The sequence below is a fragment of the Carcharodon carcharias genome, chromosome 5, assembly GCF_017639515.1.
Source record: "Carcharodon carcharias isolate sCarCar2 chromosome 5, sCarCar2.pri, whole genome shotgun sequence".
NCBI classification, from domain to species: domain Eukaryota; kingdom Metazoa; phylum Chordata; class Chondrichthyes; order Lamniformes; family Lamnidae; genus Carcharodon; species Carcharodon carcharias.
The window spans coordinates 11506747-11525866 of NC_054471.1; the positions used below are offsets into that span (position 1 = coordinate 11506747).

A 19120-nucleotide genomic window follows, 5' to 3' on the forward strand; every position below is an offset into this window, starting at 1 on the left:
TTCATCAGATTGCCAACCATTTGAAAATTCTTCTACAGATTTTTGACTTTGGACTACACTGGAATGACGGAAATTCAGGAAGCGGCTGGCTCATGGTATTTGCCAGCAGAAAACATCTGGTTTGCAGTTAAAAAAAAAAAGGCAATTTGCCAATGTTAGGATTGAAACCAGACTGCAGTTACTTGTAATGAGCTGCTTTGAATTGGTATATTCCCTCATATACCAGTGCAGGGACCTAACTAATCCATGTTAATTTTGTGCTGAAATTTTAGCAAGTGATACTGAGATTATAAAGTGTTTAATTTGTACTAAGATTATGAAGGGTTTAATAATTGAAAATATTGCAATCGTGCCAAAATTTTCATGGTAATTAAATAAACAATGACTTGGATTCATGTGGGGGCTTTATAATCTCCTTCATGTAAGTGTGTTTGTTATGAGGACTATTGTATAATTTCCTAATGTAGTACTGAATTGTGGATGCTTGGGGAGCTTGAGAATGAATCCATATAAGGGCGCACAGCACAAAATGGTGCTAATCTGGCACAATGAGGTGCACTCCTCTTGAACTGAACTGAATTGTTGGGGTAGTCTTATGCTGCATCTAATTGCTGTATCTGGCTTGCAGGCATTTAAAATGGAAAGTGTGCTATTCCTCAGCATTAATCTGAAATCATAGTGTTCCAGCACTGAAACAGGTTGAGTTTGACCTTTTGTGTTCCTTTTCCATTACCTCACTGATAGCCATGCTTTCGGCCACCTCTGCGTCATGATCTAGAAATATATTTTAAGCCACCTCACCACCTTTTTTTTAAGAGTTTTTAAAACACCATTTCTTTGACCAAGCTTTTGCTTACTCTTGTAATGTTTCATTCTTTAGTTCCATGTCTACTTATTCCTGTTTAAAGTGATGGAGAACAGATTAGATTGGCTTACAAATTGTGCATATTGTTTTCCCATCTATACTGTACTACTTAATGTAGAAAAGCATCCTACAGTATTTCATAGTGCAACAAAACATGGATGAGAGATATATGAGAGGGTAACTAAAAGCTTGGTTAAAGAAGTAGTGCTTTAAAGGACCTGGCAAATGGAATATAATGTGGAAAAGTGTGAAATTGTCCATTTTGGCAGGAAAATTAAAAAAGGAGCATATTATCTAAATGATGAGAGCCCAGAGATGCAGAGGGATCTGGGTGTCCAAGTGCATGAATCGCAAAGGGTTTGTATTCAGGTACAGCAAGTTATTAGAAAAGTTATAGAATACTATCATTTATTGAGAGGGGAATTGAACACAAAAGTAAGGAGATTATGCTTCAGTTATACAGGGATTGGTGAGACCACATCTGGAGTACTGTATGCAGCATTTGTTCTCCTTATTTAAAGAAGGATATAAATACATTGAAGCAGTTCAGAGAAGGTTTACTAAACTAATACCTGAATTGGGCGGGTTGTAATATGAAGAAAGGTTAGAGAGGCTAGGCTTGTATCCGCTGGAGTTTAGAAGAGTAAGAGGTGACTTGAAACATAGAAGATCCTCAGGGATTTTAACGGGCTTGATGTGAAGAGAGAGGATGTTTCCTCTTTTGGGCGGATCTAGTACTGGGGGCCACTGTTTAAAAATAAAGGTCGTCCATTTTGGACTGAGATGAGAATTTTTTTTTTGAGGGTTGAGAGTCTTTGGAACTCTTCCTCAAAAGGCAGTGGAAGCAGTGCCTTTGAATATTTTTAAGGTAGAGGTAGATAGATTCTTGATAAGCAAGGGGGTGAAAGGTTATTGGGAGTAGGTGGGAATGTGAAGTTGAAGTTGCATTCAGATCAACCGTGATCATCTTTAACGGTGGAACAGGCCGAGTAGCCCACGCCTGCTCCTAATCTGTATGTTTGTATGTATGTTCGTAAAAAGATCTTAAAGATGTGGAGGGAGGTGGATTATAAGTATTGTTGCCTTTAAAAGACTGTGGGCCAGCAACACAGCCAAACAGTAATGTATCAGAATTTGGAAGAAACATGGGTGCATCATAGCTGATTACAACCAAACTTACCACAGTGAGTGAGTTTGATTAAATGGTTAAACCCAAGATGGAAAAATTGTCAACCAATGGCAAGCACTCAAACTGTACATTAAGGGCAGTGGTGGTCTGAGCTTTTATAACCAAATGTGAAGTGTTTACCTGTGTAAATGCTATAAATTCAAAGTTTTAAAAATTGAAGATACTGGAAAAATACAGAAGGTCTGTCTGCATCTGAAAAGATAAAGGACAGGGTTAATGTTGTGCCCTTGTAAGAACCAAAATCGTGAACCTTTTCAGATGCTCTCTCAACCAAGAAGGTACTTATAATCAAATTAATGTTTGGCCATCTGGATATCACTACTTCGTACCATCCAGAACATTTTGATGTTAATTGCATGTTTTTAATTTCAAAGGCTATTTAGAATAAAGTCCATGGAAAGAAAACCTAAAGTTCTCTCTCTCTCTTCTCTTCTCTCTTCTTTCTCTTTTCTCTCTCTCTCCCCACCCCCTCTCACATGCACACACACACACTCTCTCTCTCTCTCTCTTTCGTTCTTTCTCAGGGAGTTCATCTATGGGACTTACAGGACCGTGTTTTAGTGAGAAAGTATCAAGGTGTCACACAAGGATTTTACACCATTCATTCATGCTTTGGAGGCAACAATGAAGACTTTATTGCCAGTGGCAGTGAAGGTAAGAAGCAGAGGTACACAGCATTATCAACTTATGCAGTATAGGTGAAGAACATTCGATCCATGGATAGCAGGAGCTCCCACTTAGCTCTGCTTGTCCATGGTGGTTTGATGTGGGTGATTGTGGGGAAATTATCAAATGCCCACCTTCTTAGCATTTTATTGGCATAAACTTGCCATTTCATTTGGCCATAGAAAATTGCAGGAAGTTCTGAGGCATGTTGAGCCCTTGTCAGAACCAAGATTGTGAACCTTTTCAGATGCTCTCTCAACCAAGAAGTTTGAAATGGCCTAGGGGAGGTGGTGATGTTATCACTGAACTGGTAATCCAGAGACTTAGGATAATGTTCTGGAGATCTGGGTTCGAATCCACCACAGATGGTGGAATTTGAATTCAATAAGAATCTAGGGTAATGCTCTGGAGATCTGGGTTCGAATCCTTCACAGATGGTGGAATTTGAATTCAATAAGAACCTGGAAGTACTCCTCTAATGTCAATTGTCAAATAAAACCTACGTGGTTCACTAATGTCTTTTAGGGAAGGAAATCTGCTATCCTCGCCTATCTGGCCTACATGTGACTCCAGATCCACAGTAATGTGGTTGACTCTTAAATGCCCTCCAAAATGGCCTAGCAAGCCCCTCCGTTATATCAAACCACTAAAAAGTAAACAAGAAGGATTGAAACATGATGGACCACCTGTTGACCCTCCTTGCTAACACCTGGAGGCTTGTGCCAAAATTAGGAGAGCTGTCTCACAGACTAATCAAGCAACAGCCTGACATAGTTATACTAACAAAACCATACCTTACAGGTCATGTCCCAGATACCACCATCACCATCCCTGGGTATGTCCTGTACCACTAGCAGACCCAGCAGAGGTGGCGGCTCAGTGGTATACACTCGGAAAGGTTCTGCCCTCAGTCCAAAGGAGTGACTCCAGATCCCATGAATTCGCATGGCATCAGGTCAAACATGGGCAAGGAAACCTTCATGCTGCCCCTCCTCAACTGATGAATCAGCACTCCTCCATGTTGACACCACTTGGAGGAGGCACTGAGGGGTGGCAAGGATGCAGAATGTACTCTGGGAGAGGGACTTCAATGTCTATCACCAAGAGTGGCTCGGTAGCACAACCAAAGACCAAGCTGGCCAAGTCTAAAAGGACATAGCTGCTAGACTGGGTCTGCAGCAGGTGGCGAGAGAACCAACGAGGGAAAAACATACTTGACCTCATCCTCACCAACCTGCCTACAGCAGAGGTATCTGACCATGACAGTATCGGTAGGAGTGACCACTGCACCGCACAGCCCTTGTGGAGACAAAGTCCTGTCTTCAGAGGATGCCCTCCATCGTGTTGTGTGGCACTACCACTGTGCTAAATGTGATAGATTTTGAACAGAGCTAACAACTCAAGACTGGGCATCCGTGAGGTGCTACGGGGCAGCAGCAGAATTATACTCGACCACAATCTGTAACCTCATGGCCCCGATATCCCCCACTCTACAATCACCACCAAGCCAGGGGATCAACCCTGATTCAATGAAGAGCGCAGGAGAGCTTGCCAGACATACCTAAAAATGAGGTGTCAATCTGGTGAAGCTACAACACAGGACTACTTGCATAAGCAGCAAGTGATAGACAAAGCTAAGCGATTCCACAACAAACAATCAGATCTAAGCTCTGCAGTCCTGCCACATCCAGTCTTGAATGGTGGTGGACAATTAAACAACTCCCTTGAGGAGGAGGCTCCACAAATATCCCCATCTTCAATGATAGAGGAGCCCAGCACATCAGTGCAAAAGATAAGGCTTTGCATTTGCTGCAATCTTCAGCCAGAGCTGCCAAATGGATGATCCAAGTCAGTCTCCTCCGGAGGTCCCCAGCACCACAGATGCCAGTCTTCAGCCAATTTGATTCACTCCAGATGATGATATGAAATGGCTGAAGTTACTGGATATTGCAAAAGCTATGGGTCCTGACAATATTCCAACAATAGTACTGAAGACTTGTGTTCCAGAACTTGCTGTGCCCTTAGCCAAGCTGTTCCAGTGCAGCTGCAACACTGGCATCTACCCAGCAATGTGGAAAATTGCCCAGGTGTGCCATGTACACAAGAAGCAGGACAAATCCAATCCAACCATTTACCACCCCATCGGTCTACTCTTGATCATCAGTAAAATGATAGAAGGGATCATCAACAGTGCCATCGAGTGGCACTTGCTTAGCAATAACCTGCTCACTGAACAGCCAGTTTGGGTTCCGCCAGGCTCAATCAGCTTCTGACCTCATTAAACCCTTGGTTCAAACATGGATAAAGGAGCTGAACTCCAGGGGCGAGAGTGATTGCCCCTGATTTCAAGGGAACATTTGACCGAGTGTGGCATCAAGGAGCCCTAGCAAAACTGTTATCAATGGGAATCGGGGAAATCTCTCCTGTTGGAATCAAATCTAGCACAAAGGAAGATGGTTGTGGTTGTTGGTGGTCAGTCATCTCCGCTCCAGGACATCATTACAGGGGTTCCTCAGGGTACTGTCCTCAGCCCAACTGTCTTCAGCTGCTTCATCAATGACCTTTCTTCCATTTTAAGGTCAGAGGTGGGGATGTTTGCTGATGATTGTGCAATGTTCAGCACCACTCACGACTCAGAAGCTGAAGAAGTCTATGTCCAAATGCAGCAAGACCCGGATAATATCCAGGCTTTGGCTGACAAGTGGCAAGAAACATTCGTGCCACACAAGTGCCAGGCAAGAGAATCTAACCATCATCCTTTACATTAAATCATTGAATTCCCCCACTATCAACATCCTGGGGGTTACCATTGACCAGAAATTGAACTGGACTAGCCACATAAATACCATGGCTACAACACCAGGTTAGAGGCTAGGAATCGTGCAGTGAGTAACTCACCTCCTGACTCCCCAATGCCTGTCCACCATCTGCAAGGCACAAGTCAGGAGTGTGATGGAATACTGTCCACTTGGCTGGATGAGTGCAGCTTCAACAACACTCGAAGCTCAACATCACCCAGGACAAAGCAGCCTGCTCAGTTGGTATCCCATCCACAAACATTCACTCCCTCCACCACCAGCGCAGAGTAGCAGCAGTGCATACCATCTACAAGATGCACTGCAGTAAGTAACCAAGGCTGGTTAAACAGTACCTTCCCAACCCACGACCAGTACCATCAAGAAGGACAAAAACAGTAGATAGATGGGAACATCCCCACCTGGAAGTTTCCCTCCAAGCCATTCACCATCCTGATTTGGAAATATTATCACCGTTCCTTCACTGTTGGACCAAAATCCTGGAGCTCCCTCTCTAACAGTTACTGTGGATGTACCTATACCACAGGGACTACAGTTCAAGAAGGCAGCTCACCACCACCTAGCCAGCGACGCCCACATCCTGTAAGTGATTTTTTTAAAAATTCCTGCTTCACATGGATCTCCCTCAGTATTTTCAGCAGTGACTGTACACAATTTTGTAGTCCGCCTTTTTCTTTAACAGAATTTTGCTAACTTTGGGAGTTGAAAACATCGTTATTTGTGAAATTATAAATTTCATCACTTCTCCATTGGCTTTGTAACACCTTGCATGGAATCTGCTCCCAGTTCTTTTGGGCTTTCTCTGTGTGGATAACCATCTAGAGTCTGAGTCTATATAGCTGAGAAGGAGGCCATTCAGACCATAAAGTCCATGATGGTCCTCTAATGCAACCCAATCAGTCCCATTCCCCTACTAGGTTCCTGTAGCCCTGCAAGTTTATTTCCCTCCAGTTCCCAATAAATTTCCTTTTGAAATCATGAAACGTCTCTGCTTCCACCACCCCTGTCAGCAGAGTTCTAGGTCATTACTACTTTGTCCATAAAAATGTCCTGATTTTCTCCTCCAATTCTCCCTCCCACCCACCCAAAACCTTCGTATATCTCTTGCCCAAAATCTTATATCCATATCCCCTAGTCTTTGTACTATCTGGCCTTAGCTTATCAGTTTCCCACAAAAAGCACAGCTATGATCGGGCAGTAGTTGTGTTAAGGGTTGGAGACTACCTGCACTGCTCTGTGCTATGATGCCACTCCCTTATAACAAAGATATATGCAAAGGTTGGTTTTCAGAGTTGACTGCTTTACTTGCCTGCTCCTGATTTTCGCCCTAGGTCCTGACTGTTGGTGTGAACCTAAGGGCTTTAAAAAGTACAGATTAACAGTTTGGAAACACAAGTCTTTTTCTAAAATAGTCTTTAGCTTGTACATCCAAATGTAAATGGGTAAAAGTTTTTTGGGGGGCACTTTAACAGCAATGAAGGCATTCAGTCCCTGTTCATTTAGCCCTGGTAGTTACTTGATTAGAATTGAGGGCTAGCAATAGATTGTGGGGTTTTTTTAAATTAAAAGTAGGTATGCTACTGACTTTGTGGGAAAATGGGACATTTTTGCTTGGCTTCTACCCAACGGCACAGTCAGATTTGGAACTGACAAATGGTGGATAATGGTAACTGTGTGTTGATGAACCAGCTAAGATGGGGAGCTGTTGTTTCATCACAGCTTGGTGACGCGCGATCTCCTGCCACAATCCATTCCATCCTATCTTCCAATTCTCTGCATTTGCTGGTATCAGGCGTGTTGATTTTGGAGGTGGCAAGGAGGAAACCAAAATCTTCCACAATGTTGGAGGGAAAAATTACAGGTACAATGCCCTGTTTGCCAGGCTGCATCCAATACTGTTGTGTATCTGCCTGATTAAAGGCCCCTTACAAATGGTTGAGAAGGGAGTGGCTGAGAACAGAGAGTAGACTACCTACCTGACCCCTCAGCCTGTGCACTCTAGAGGGTTTAATGAGAAAGTACTAACAAAGCAGTCATTTTTTTAACATCCCGGAATGTGGTCTTCGCTGGTTGGGCCAGCATTTATTGCCCATCCTTAGTTGCTTTGAGAAGGTGGTGGTGAGCTGCCTTCTTGAATCGCTGCAGTACATGTGGTGTAGGTACACCCACAGTGCTGTTAGGAAGGGAGTCCTTGATTTTGGTCCAGCTACAGTGAAGGAACAGCGATATATTTCCAAGTGGTGAGTGACTCGGAGGGGAACTTCCAGGTGGTTGTGTTCCCATCTATCTACTGCCATTGTCCTTCCAGATGGTAGTGGTTTTGTGTTTGGAAGGTGCCACTGTACAATTTACAAAACTTCAAACTTTTACCATTTAAATTAATTTGCTTGTGAATTATGGGTTGGATCTACGTGATGGGCTGAAACAGAATGTTGTAATTTGTATGTTAACGGAATATCTCTTGTAGATCACAAGGTTTATATTTGGCACAAGCGGAGTGAATTGCCAATAGCAGAACTGACAGGACATACACGTACTGTAAACTGCGTAAGCTGGAACCCGCAAGTCCCGTCCATGATGGCTAGCGCTTCAGACGATGGTACAGTCAGGATTTGGGGACCAGCACCTTTCTTAGACAACCAGGAGTCTGAAGGTGAAGTGTTTCATTAATTACTGCAGTTGGCAATCTGCTATAGAGCTAGCTGAAAAAGTTAACTGAATCTGATGTAAGGAGGCTGCAAAATGCTAGAGTATATTTGAATGTTTGAGCAAAAAGGTGACAGTGTAATATGAGGAAGCATTGGAGTTATCCATTTGGTATGAAGAGTGAAAAAGCAGAATACTTTTTAAAAGGTGAAAGACTAATTAACCTTGATAGTCAGAGGGATTTGAAGGCCCTTGTATATGAATCACTGGAAGTTATCATAAAGGTACAACAAACAATTAAGGCAAATGGTATTTTAGCCTTTGTTACATCTATTGGAGTACATAAAATCTTGCTGCAATCATCTGGATTTTGATGAGGCTACACCTAAAGTTAAGCTTTGGTTTTCTTACCTAAGGAAGGATGTGCTTGCTTTAGAGAGGCTACAATGAGGGTTCACTAGATTTTCCTCCTCGGGTGCCAGAGCTGACTTTTGAGGAGAGATTAAGGAGAATGAGTGCTCTTAGTGGGCTTGATCGGGTAAATGCTGAGAAGGTTTAACCATGGTCTTAATGGCGGAGCAGGCTTGATGGGCCAAATGGCCTACTGCTCTCCTTGTTTCTTAGTCACAACTTTGAGCCATGGGCACAGGAAGATGTACAGATGTACAGCTGACTTCTGGTTTACAAGGTAACAGTGCACTAAATTATGTGAACGCTTCATTAGTAGGATTTTGGAGCAAATTACTGAAGATCTGTCAATGAATTAGCACAGAAATAAAACTGCAGTGTTTTGGGATTCAACCTGGAAACTTGCGCAATTTGAAGACTAGGGTCACACCCTGCAGAAATTTTTTACACTGATTTGGTCTTTTCCGCATTAAAGGCGCAATAGAAATGCTAATTCTTGGCGTGATTTCTAAATCAGGAACAGTACAAATTCCTGTCAAGTTGAGAGCCTACATAACTAAAATGTTTCTGCCTTGTTCCTTAGATTACAGTGTGTTAATTATTTTTTTCAAGTGTATGTGTAAATGTCAGAGGATTTGGACTTTGCCAACATGGGTTTAGAGCTCTAGTTGAGAATCTAGATAGCACAGCTGCAATAGGATCAAATGGCTGCTTTGTCATTTCTGTAATTTCAAGTCCATGTGTTGACACATCCAATTTGGTAAAGTGGATTGTGTGGTTTATATTAACACTACTCGAAACTGATTCCTGGGTACTAAAAATGACCAAAATTTTAAAGGAAGGCTACATTCAGATCTCTGTCTGATGGACAGTCTTTGGGGGAGGACCCACTGAGGGATATCTGGAACCTGCAACATTGTTCATTTGAACAGCCCAAAACAGTTGTGTTTCCTTGTAACGCAGTTACTCTAAATCACAGATGTGCAGCCCACAAACTGTTTTATTTCAATTTTGTCTTACCATATTAATTCTGTGTTCCTATTCCTCCTCAGAAGCTTGCAGCAGCATGGATAGTTGACGGTGACTTTGCAACAGACAGCTTTGAACTGAAATTAGTCATGGAACAAATAGCTTGGGTTTTGGCACAAACCAACTGCGGTTGATCACTGGACAAGACATGCTTGTGAAGAAGAACTCATTCCCGATCCTCTAACTGGTGCCAGCATCTTTACCGCCTTGCTTCATAGTTACAAATCCAAGAGAAGCAATCTCCTTAGACCCCAGTTGGATGTCATTTTGAATTTTACTCATTGGTCTTGAAGGAACCATGTTACATTAAGACTTCATCGAACTCAGATTCTTTTCTGCCCTTTTTTGCTCTGGCAGCCTATCTTGTTCTACACTGTGGATTTTTAAGTGCTTGTTTGGAGTCCAACATATTTGCTAGGGTGAAAAAAGCATTAGTAAGGAGCAAACGTGCACTAAAATAGAAGATTGTTTTCATTCTAGTAGCCTGAATTAGTGGAAATAACTACAGCTCAGTTCATGGACTTCATTACGCTGCCCTGAAACTGTTTTCATTGTGACCCTTTGGGGAGGGGGAGAAGCTAGGATTTCATGTACAAAATTTCAGGGTTTTTTAAAAATCCTAATTGTTAACTGAATCATTTAAATCTCATTTTCCTGCACTCATTCCCTCATCATGGTCTTCCATTTGTTTTATGATAAATTAATTTGTGTTCTTGGAAGAATCACACCAGTGACATTTTTTACATTCACTGCAGTGGGATGCCACATTGATTTGTTTAGGGATGATTTTAAACCCAAATTGACACTGACTAGAAAAGGGTATGTGGTACTGTTAACTGTACAGTAGGACATATTCTTTCACCCAGATTTGTAACTTCACCTGTTTGCGTTGAAGACAGAATTAGTGTCATGTGGCATGCCCGGTGTACTAGCTAGTTGTGACAGGGTTTTACATCATTGAGTCCAATTTGTCAAGTTCTTGATCTCAGTTGGGGGTTTTCACCAAGTATTTCTTCTGGGAGGGTGGAGGGGGGTCGCGAGGGGTGCAGGGATGGGTTGGTATGAGCTGGAAAATATCACAGAGTGAATCCTGCAGCACTTTTTGAGCACCTACAGGTGGGTGATTACAGAGCAGCATTGGCAGAGGCTAGGAAGAAGGCCACATGCCTGCCTACCTGCCTGCCTGCCTTCCTGTCAGGGAATTGCTGCTGAGTGTGAGGAGGTTTAAAGTGGGGAAATGGGGACAAAATGTAAATGTTTAATGATGAGAAACCTCACTGCACCTTGACTTGTGCAATATACTATAGTTCTTTGCTGTATTTGCCATTTTCTATTTTGCCCATTTTTAAACTCCTATTTACAGTAACATTTGCCCAAGATTTCTCTCCCCACATAGTGACCAAATGCTTAGATCCTCTTTTACATATATTACCAACATAATTTCATTTACTAACATTCACTGTAAATTGGCTGATTACCTGGTATTGCACTGGTGCTCGAGTGGGAACCTCTACTGGTGAACCAATCTCCGGTGTAGAATTTCTTCCCCCTCTTCAAAAGTGTGCTGGTCTTAAGGGGTTAAGAGAAAAGGCGTAGCGATGTGGTTCTTAATGCCTTTATTTAGTGGTGTAACAAGTACTTGACCTCCATGGGTTAGATCTGGGGTAGGGAGGATGGCATGGGGAAACAGCAATGCAATCTGATAAATTGAATAATGACTTGATCGATCAAGTAGCTAGATGATTGATCACAAATTTGTACTTTGCCAATTTATTTGTACATTCTTTTAGAGTCCACAATTTATTTTTTATGTACAACTGCTATTAGAACTAAGATTAAATTCTCTTCCAAATTTGGGTTTGTGTTATTTGGAAGTTTGCTTTTTGCACCAAGGAAGGAGAGGAAAAGGGAAAAAAATCACTTTGTAGAGATGGGGGTGCAGGTTAAATCCCATTAATAAAAGTTGTAATTTGTATTTAAACTCTTGAATTCAATGTTGGAGAAAGAGACGTTGGAAGAGAGAGCTGCATTCATTCCTAAGACTGTAGAAGGCAACCACAATCTAATCTGACTTGTCCAATTAGAGATTGGCCAGAACTGGCAGCAATGCAGAATAATATAAAATGACTCCAGCTTCACCAACGTCGAGAAATCATGTTATATAGAAGACAAGGGTGGGGATGACCCTTGTGATCATGTGACACTCAACACTTGTAATATTCAGCACCGCTTCTGAGCCACACAAGGCTGTTGCTCTTGGTGTCAAAACAGTGAGCAAAGCCCACCCTTACTGTCAATTCGAGGTAGAAAATTGATAAAACGAGCATCCGTCAGATTGTTCACTTTGTTCAAGATAAACATTGAGGAGTAATTTGGGCAGTGTTCCTTTAGACCACCCTTAAATACTGTATGCTGTGTAAATTATTAGTATTTCTGAGAGTTTGGATGTTGTGCACTAGAATAGAATGAGAGGTATTACCTGAATTTACCAGTCACAGATTGGAAAGATGTTCTGTTTTTCCAAATTTGGTCAGGATTACTCCAGATATATTTAATACATAAACTCCCACCACTTTGTTTAATTGTGTGCAGTTAAAGCAGTGCTCCAGCATATGTCTGGACATGTCTCTGTAACCTGCCTTCACATCTGTGGGGACCACAAAGAATAGGGTCCCTTGACTGAAATGCAAAGATGAGTACATTCAAAATTGAGAGGAAACCAATTTGAGCATTTATTGTGATAAGAGTTTGAGCCCTTCAGCTAGCACAAGATTTTGGGAAAACAATATAATTTTGCGTGGATTCTGGTCCATCTTGCTGCAATATTCACATTGCTTAATCCCTGAGATGCACATTGTAAGTAGATGTTTTGCTTCCAACCCAATGGGAAGTGCAGGTGTGAGTAGATCCCACCAGAACCAATCAGATCACCATTTTTGAATGAATTATTGTGCAGCTTGGGTACTCTGTCAACAGTGCCCTTTGAGCTCTGCTGTGCTAGCTATAGAATAGGGATTGTGAACTGCACTGCCCTTGTCAATCTGTTCAATTTGATCAGACGAGTGCACTATGTTCTAGTTTTGGAGATTGCTAATGTCCCAGGGGCAGTAGCAACGTGGATACAAAACTGGCTGGGTAATAGGAAGCAGAGTAATTGTCAATGGATCTTTTTCGGGCTAGAGCAAGGTTTGTAGTGGAGTTCCCCAGAGTTGTTATTGGGGCCCTTGCTTTTCCTGACATATATTTTAACAATCTAAATCATTAATATATGGCACTGAGTCATAATGCTCATTTGGAAAGCTGTTGCAGACATGATGGGCCAAATGGCTGCCTCCTGCGCCACAACAATTCTGTAATTCTTCAAAAATTTGGGAGGTAGTGACCCTATTGATGCACAAATGCGGACCTGAATTGATTATACAACTCACTCAACAATCACACACAGTAAGCATAATGAAACAGCAGAGGCGGAAACCTTGGCTTGTTTTGCTCATCCCTTCTTGCCCTAGGGCACAGAGGCTAATTGTAGCACATATCCTGATTCCCCGGTTGGCATCACTAATTCCACACAAATGGGGTTTTTCCCTTTGGTCATAATTTAATCTTTAGGTCTGTCATGGCTGAGAGAGGAAGTCTGTTCGAAAAAGTAGCAGGTGGTCTCTGGACACTAAAATTGGTAAAAATCCAGGCCCCTGACAACTTCTCACAGTTCTTGTCAGGTATATAAGGGGATCCTTTTTTTACATTTGGCTTCAGAATCTCCTGGTGGTAAGAGTCAATACCCAGTGAAAGACAGCAAACATTTGGACATTAAAAGATACTCAGCTCTGGTACATGAGGCAGGTTAGAAGCAGGCTGTTCCCTGCCCTCCATCCTAAATTTGTTTTCTTTGTCTTTGCGTGTAAATTTAAGCAGTGGGTTAGGCTGAAACAAAAACAGAAAATGTTAAAAGAGCTCAGCAGGTCTAACAGCATCGGTGGAGAGAAAAAAAGTTAACGTTACGAGTCTGTATGACTTCTTCAGAGCGGAGATCTGTTTGCTTCAGATTTCCAGCATCCGCAGTATTTTATTTTTTATCTTAGTGGGTTAGGCTATTCAATTATGTGCAGCACCACATTTAACACTAGCCATGCCCACTTTCTACCAGGTTACTGAGTAGGAGTTAAGGCCATGCCTAATTTAATACTCCCTGTTCCCAGGGCTGCACTGACCAGATATCCCAGCTTGAAATCACCTAGACCAATTATTTAACCTGGGACTTTGTTAATCAGTACCATAATGGTGTTCTGAGCCACTGCATAGCCAGATGCAGCTTTCTTTATTTCTTTGGTGGATCAAGTGCCTTTCACAGACTTTTCCTGTCCCTACCATCCAGACACAGGAAAAAAAAGTATGCCAGTATTTTGATAACCTTCTATCTCTATGCCTTTTACAGACATTTCCCATCTCTACCACCCAGTCACACACGATAGTTGCCAGTATTTTGATAACCTTCTGTGTCTGTACCTTGCTCCAAGGAAATAAATTAGATCTCTGAATTGAAAATCATGCAAAATGATATTTAGCAATTTTTCTGAACAGCATTTTGCTTAGCTGCTTTTCCTTCTAGTGAATATTTCAGAAGCACCCCATAATGTGAATACTTACTGCATCTTGAATTTACATTCAAAAACTTGTCACTATAAAGGATGCTAGACAGAATGGTTTACCTTTTATGATATATAAGTTGTTCAAGATGTTTGCTTGCAAAGGTACCTCAACCATAATTTCATTATGAAATAGTGAGAGACTTGTAATAATTGGGTCCCCTGGTGGTAAAATTCAATGGTGGATATTTTCTGCTTGACCATATTGTTTGATAACCTTAGTTACCAAGTGGGACATTCTGTTTTTGCATATTGCTGCCTTTCAATCTGTTGGATAAGGATTATATTACTTACAATGCGAGCACTGTATTCCACCCTGGCTCTAAATGACAGTAAACAGAATACATATATCAGTTTGAAGTGAGTGTGTGATAAGTAACTTGGGAGAATGTCTTGGGGCCAAAGATTGCAATGTCCTATTGTAACTGGTCTTGAATTAGAAAATTTGGCCAACAGAGCTCAAACTCAATTCTCTCTTTTTGAGGAAAGACACAGCAAAGGATGAAACTGATTCTGGTGGGATGCCCTACATAATTAGAAAACAAATAATCTACGTAAGTACTAGAGAATGAGCAATTGAGTCTGCACCTAAGTTTCAGGATGTTGGGGCGCCTTCAAGATTTGTTGTGTTGGCGCATTATTAAAAGGTCAGGGAATAGGAAGAGAACCACTTGGTAACAAAGGCCATTCTTCTGACTTTCAGAACCAGGAGATGACTGTAGTTGAAATGATAAATTCTTTTTACAAGGAACTGTTTTTGGCTGGAATTTAAGGGCCTGTGCTGTGGTTTCAAGTTTCAAAAAGGACCTCCTGACCATGTGTCCAATCGGTGATTCTGATTCCACATCCAATTTGTTTAGGTCAAGAAGAAGATCGTTTCCACTTCCTGAAGGCCTGGTGATCCATTTTGACGTATACAGTTGTGTTAGGAGTGCCCCACTATCTAAGTAAAGGACTTTATTGTCCGTTGGTGCTGTTGAGAAAGTGCCTTAAAAGCCAAGAACAGAACAGTTTGGTCTCCATTCGTAGTTCAGCACAATGGTTCAGTATACCCTACACCTGATAAAAGAAATCTCAAAAATTTAGTATGGTTGCTGGATAATATGGGCCATCAAGTAGTCATTGGAGAGGGTCACTGAGCTTCTTTGTTCGTAAATGAGGTCAGTGAGAGTTAGTATTATAGTATGTTGCAATGAAAACAGCATATGTCCCACAGTCTCAATAAGTTCACTTTATTTGTCATCTCTTTTTGCCAGTTAGTTTTCAAGTGTACAACATTGGCATATTCCATACAGCAACGCCCTGCTTTTTTTCAGGTCCTCAAGACATCCAGGTCTTCAGACTTGGCATCTACTAAAATCTGCTTCACTGTCCTTCATTGCTGGCTGCCATGTTTGTTGCTGATTTTAAATCATTTTAAGGTTCAACTTAGCGATAGTTCACTTGCATCAGCTAAAAAGGTCAAAGGGAAATACTTTGCTAGTCGTGTATCGAACGTATACTATCCTTTACAATCCAGTTCACACTAGTGGTTGCTTCTTGGGTTATGTCACTCTGAAAGGTAACAATCAAACTTGCCAAAATGGGCAGTTTTCTATTGCCTGTTCGCATTGTTATAGCCTCATAGGTACAGATGGAAAAGTGCAGAGATAGCTTGGGAATCACATACAAATTAATTAGGAGTGTGATTTTGTCCCAGGACGCACTCTGGGTTGATCCATTTGTCTTGGGCGGGAAAGCAGTACTTAGTTTGCATTGAAAGATTTTGGATCAATCTCTTTATCCTAGGTGATATTTTTGTTCCTCATCTAGTCAGACATGACAGAATAGGGCATCCATCCAGAAATTTCCCTGTTACAACATCATAAATGTTGCCTCCATAATTCTATCTGGAAGTCTATTACACATACACCAGAATAGTTTCCTGGTGTCAGTCCTAATGTTTGTTTTATCTTTTATTACTTTGTGTTCATATGATCATAAGAAAAGGAGGCCAATACAGCCCATCAAATGATCCTGCCTTCAGTGCTGTCCAGAGAAGAGAATTCTAAAGACTAGCGACCCTCTGAGGAGAAATTCCTCCTCATCTCTGTCTTAAATGGAAGACCCCTTATTTTTAAACTACTCCCAGTTCTCTTATCCTGCTCTTAGATTCGTCTTCAGACTCCATCCCAGGATGAAAAGCCCAACTGTCTCTCCAGTTGTCTCATAACTCCGATATTTGCCAACTTTCTTGCATTTGAAGTCCTTTTTTTCTTGGCAACCAATATGCAGAGTTTGGGATGCCAACTGGCCAGAACGCTACAGTTTGATTACCATCTATGGCATACCCTACTGTCTTGGCTGTGTAGTTCAGTATTCAAAGGGTTTTGTTGATTGTGGTTCTGCAGTGGCTGGACAGGTTTGGAGCTAAATCTAACACTCCTAAATGTGCATTAGTTATTTCAACACCATCATGGATAAGTTTGCCATCTATTTTACTGTCCTATCTGCAGGACATTATTTTTTGTTATTTCACAGGGTGAGAGAGTTGCTGGCTAGGCCAGCATTTATTGCCCATCCCTAATTGTGCTTGAAAAGGTGGTGCTGAGCTTCCTTTTTGAACTGTTGCAGTTCATGGTGTAGGTACAGCCACAGTGCTGTTAGGGAGGGAGTTCCAGAATTTTGACCCAGTGACAGTGAAGGAACAGCAATATGGTTTCAACTTAAGGTGGTGTGCAGCTTGGAGGGGAACTTGCAGGTGCTGGTGCACCTGCAGCCCTTGTCTCTCGAGGTGGTGGTAGTTGTGGGCTTGTTGCTCCTTGCTGTTGAAGGAGCTTTGGTGAGTTGCTGCAGTGCATCTGGTAGATGGTACCCACTGCCATTGTGCGTCGGCAGTGGAGGGGATGGCGCTGAGCTTCGTGAGTGTTGGAGCTGCACACATCCAGTGGAGTGTATTCCTTCACACTCCTGACTTGTGCCTTGTAGATGGTGGACAGGCTTTGGGGAGTCGGGAGGCGAGTTACTCACTACAGAATTCCCAGCTTCTACTTCCTCTTGTAGCCATAATATTTATATGGCTGATCCAGTTCAGTTTCTGGTCAATGGTAACCACCCTGCCTCTGCCCGCCAACCCCCCAGGATGTTGATAGAGGGGAATTCAGCAATTGTAATGCCATTGAATGTAAATTTCATAGTTTTTTTTCTCTCTTCCTCTGCGTCGCCTCTTCTGATTCCACCACCCTCCTAATCTTTTTTTTGTTGCAATTTAACTATTTTAAATTTCAAGATCCAGATCATTGTAAATTAGAAATTGTAGTGGTCCCAACATTGATAGCTGTCTGGGACACCCCTCTCGCTCGATGCCCACCCTTTGTTTTCAACCGTTTGGCTATAATCCAGGGTTTACCCTGAATCCCTAAACTTGGGGATCTTCTGCAGCTGTTTGTTAATGGCAAATCAGGAAAATGGGCTGTTACTGAACCTTTAGCTGGGATTTTTTAAAAAATAACAAAATGGCTGCCTCTGAGCCACTTGACAATGAGCCAACTACCTAAAACACAGGAATTGTTGTTGGGGATATTAAATTATTCCAACATCGTATTAAAGACTTGCAATTACCCAACACCTTACCATCTCTGTTCAGTCAAAGTGCTGCACATGCAATGAGTTACTTTGAAGTGCCATCTGTGCCTGGTACATTGGTAAATTTGTGAACAAAACAGTGGCTACAAGATTCAGTAAATAACAATGAGATGAATAGTCTTTTAAACTAGTACTGCAAATTGCTGAGACTTTCAATGTGCAAATTAATTTCTGGAATGTGTGGTGCCATGTTTCTGCTCCTTCCTGATGGCAGAGATCAGGAATTGAAGAGTAAAAGTCAATGACATGAGTAGGCTGTTTGTTCCCAACATTGACTTTCAAGGTAAAAAATGTGAATCTACCATACAATCTGTAGGAAGATTTTAAAATATTGTGCCATTTTTGAGGTTAGGGTGTTAGGTGACTACTGTCTGTTATTTCACTGCAAGATTAGGTTACCATGGTATCTTCAACATCCTTAGTCTTGAGTTCATTTGTTAAATGTCTTTCTGCAGTGGGAAATGATGAAAATGGAGACCCAGATTTTAAGCTCTTGGACCCCATGAAACCTCTGATTCTGGACAGTGTTGAAAGTGTGGCGCACACCTCCTTGACATTGCCCAGAATGTCACAAGTAGTGCTGCTTATAACAGAAGGTGGCAACTTGGGAGAAGTTGAAGAGAATAAATTGCCTCACTGTGGGAATTATCAATATCCTTAAGACAGCATTTGCTATTTAATAGAAGGACAGAATAGAGGTGATCTGTTTCCGGGGCTGGTGACCTCAATCAGATGCTCAGGCTGTGGCTTAATAATCAGCGGCAAGTATGCATAAACCTACCTATAACAAAGGTGCTTTTCTGTTCAGATGAGTACTTGCTGTTGCCAAAATCCCCGCTACAGCCGTAATAATGATGCCCCCACCCCCACAGTGTAGCACGTTGGGAGCACAAAGAATACTTGAGGCATGTGTGTGGGTGTGATAAACTCTGTTGATTTTCCAGTTTCCCCTCTGTTGCCATATAGAGGAGGTACTTCCACGTGAATTGCAAAGAGGCAAACTGTGAAGCATTGTAACCAAAGGCAAGAGTAGGTTATCATTCTATCTTCAACATCCATTTGATCTTTGTGTTCATTTGTTAAATGTTGTCTTCGTGAGCTGTGTGTGAGGAATCCCCAATCAGTTAGGGAACTGGCTCAATCTGATTCCTCATAGGTTTGCTGCATAGATTTGCCTCTAAATTAGCACTAATGCTCACCAAAAGAATAATTGGTCTTGATTGAGCCATGT

The 19120-nt window shown here is 41.8% G+C and overlaps 1 protein-coding gene across 9 annotated transcripts in view; it reads left to right on the forward strand.

The window, feature by feature from the left end:
• LOC121278405 (WD repeat-containing protein 26) overlaps positions 1 to 11471 on the forward strand; it is a 118812-nt gene extending 107341 nt beyond the window's left edge. For 3 of the 9 annotated variants that reach the window (XM_041188790.1, XM_041188793.1, XM_041188799.1), the window contains 3 exons: positions 2579 to 2708; positions 8004 to 8189; positions 9643 to 11471. In XM_041188790.1, coding sequence (XP_041044724.1) covers positions 2579 to 2708; positions 8004 to 8189; positions 9643 to 9668 — 342 coding nt within the window. In that variant the 3' untranslated portion in view covers positions 9669 to 11471. Of the gene's footprint in view, positions 1 to 2578; positions 2709 to 8003; positions 8190 to 9642 lie in introns of those variants that run through there. The other 6 variants (XM_041188792.1, XM_041188794.1, XM_041188791.1 and 3 more) reach the window with 5 other exon arrangements.
• The last annotated feature ends 7649 nt before the right edge of the window (positions 11472 to 19120 follow it).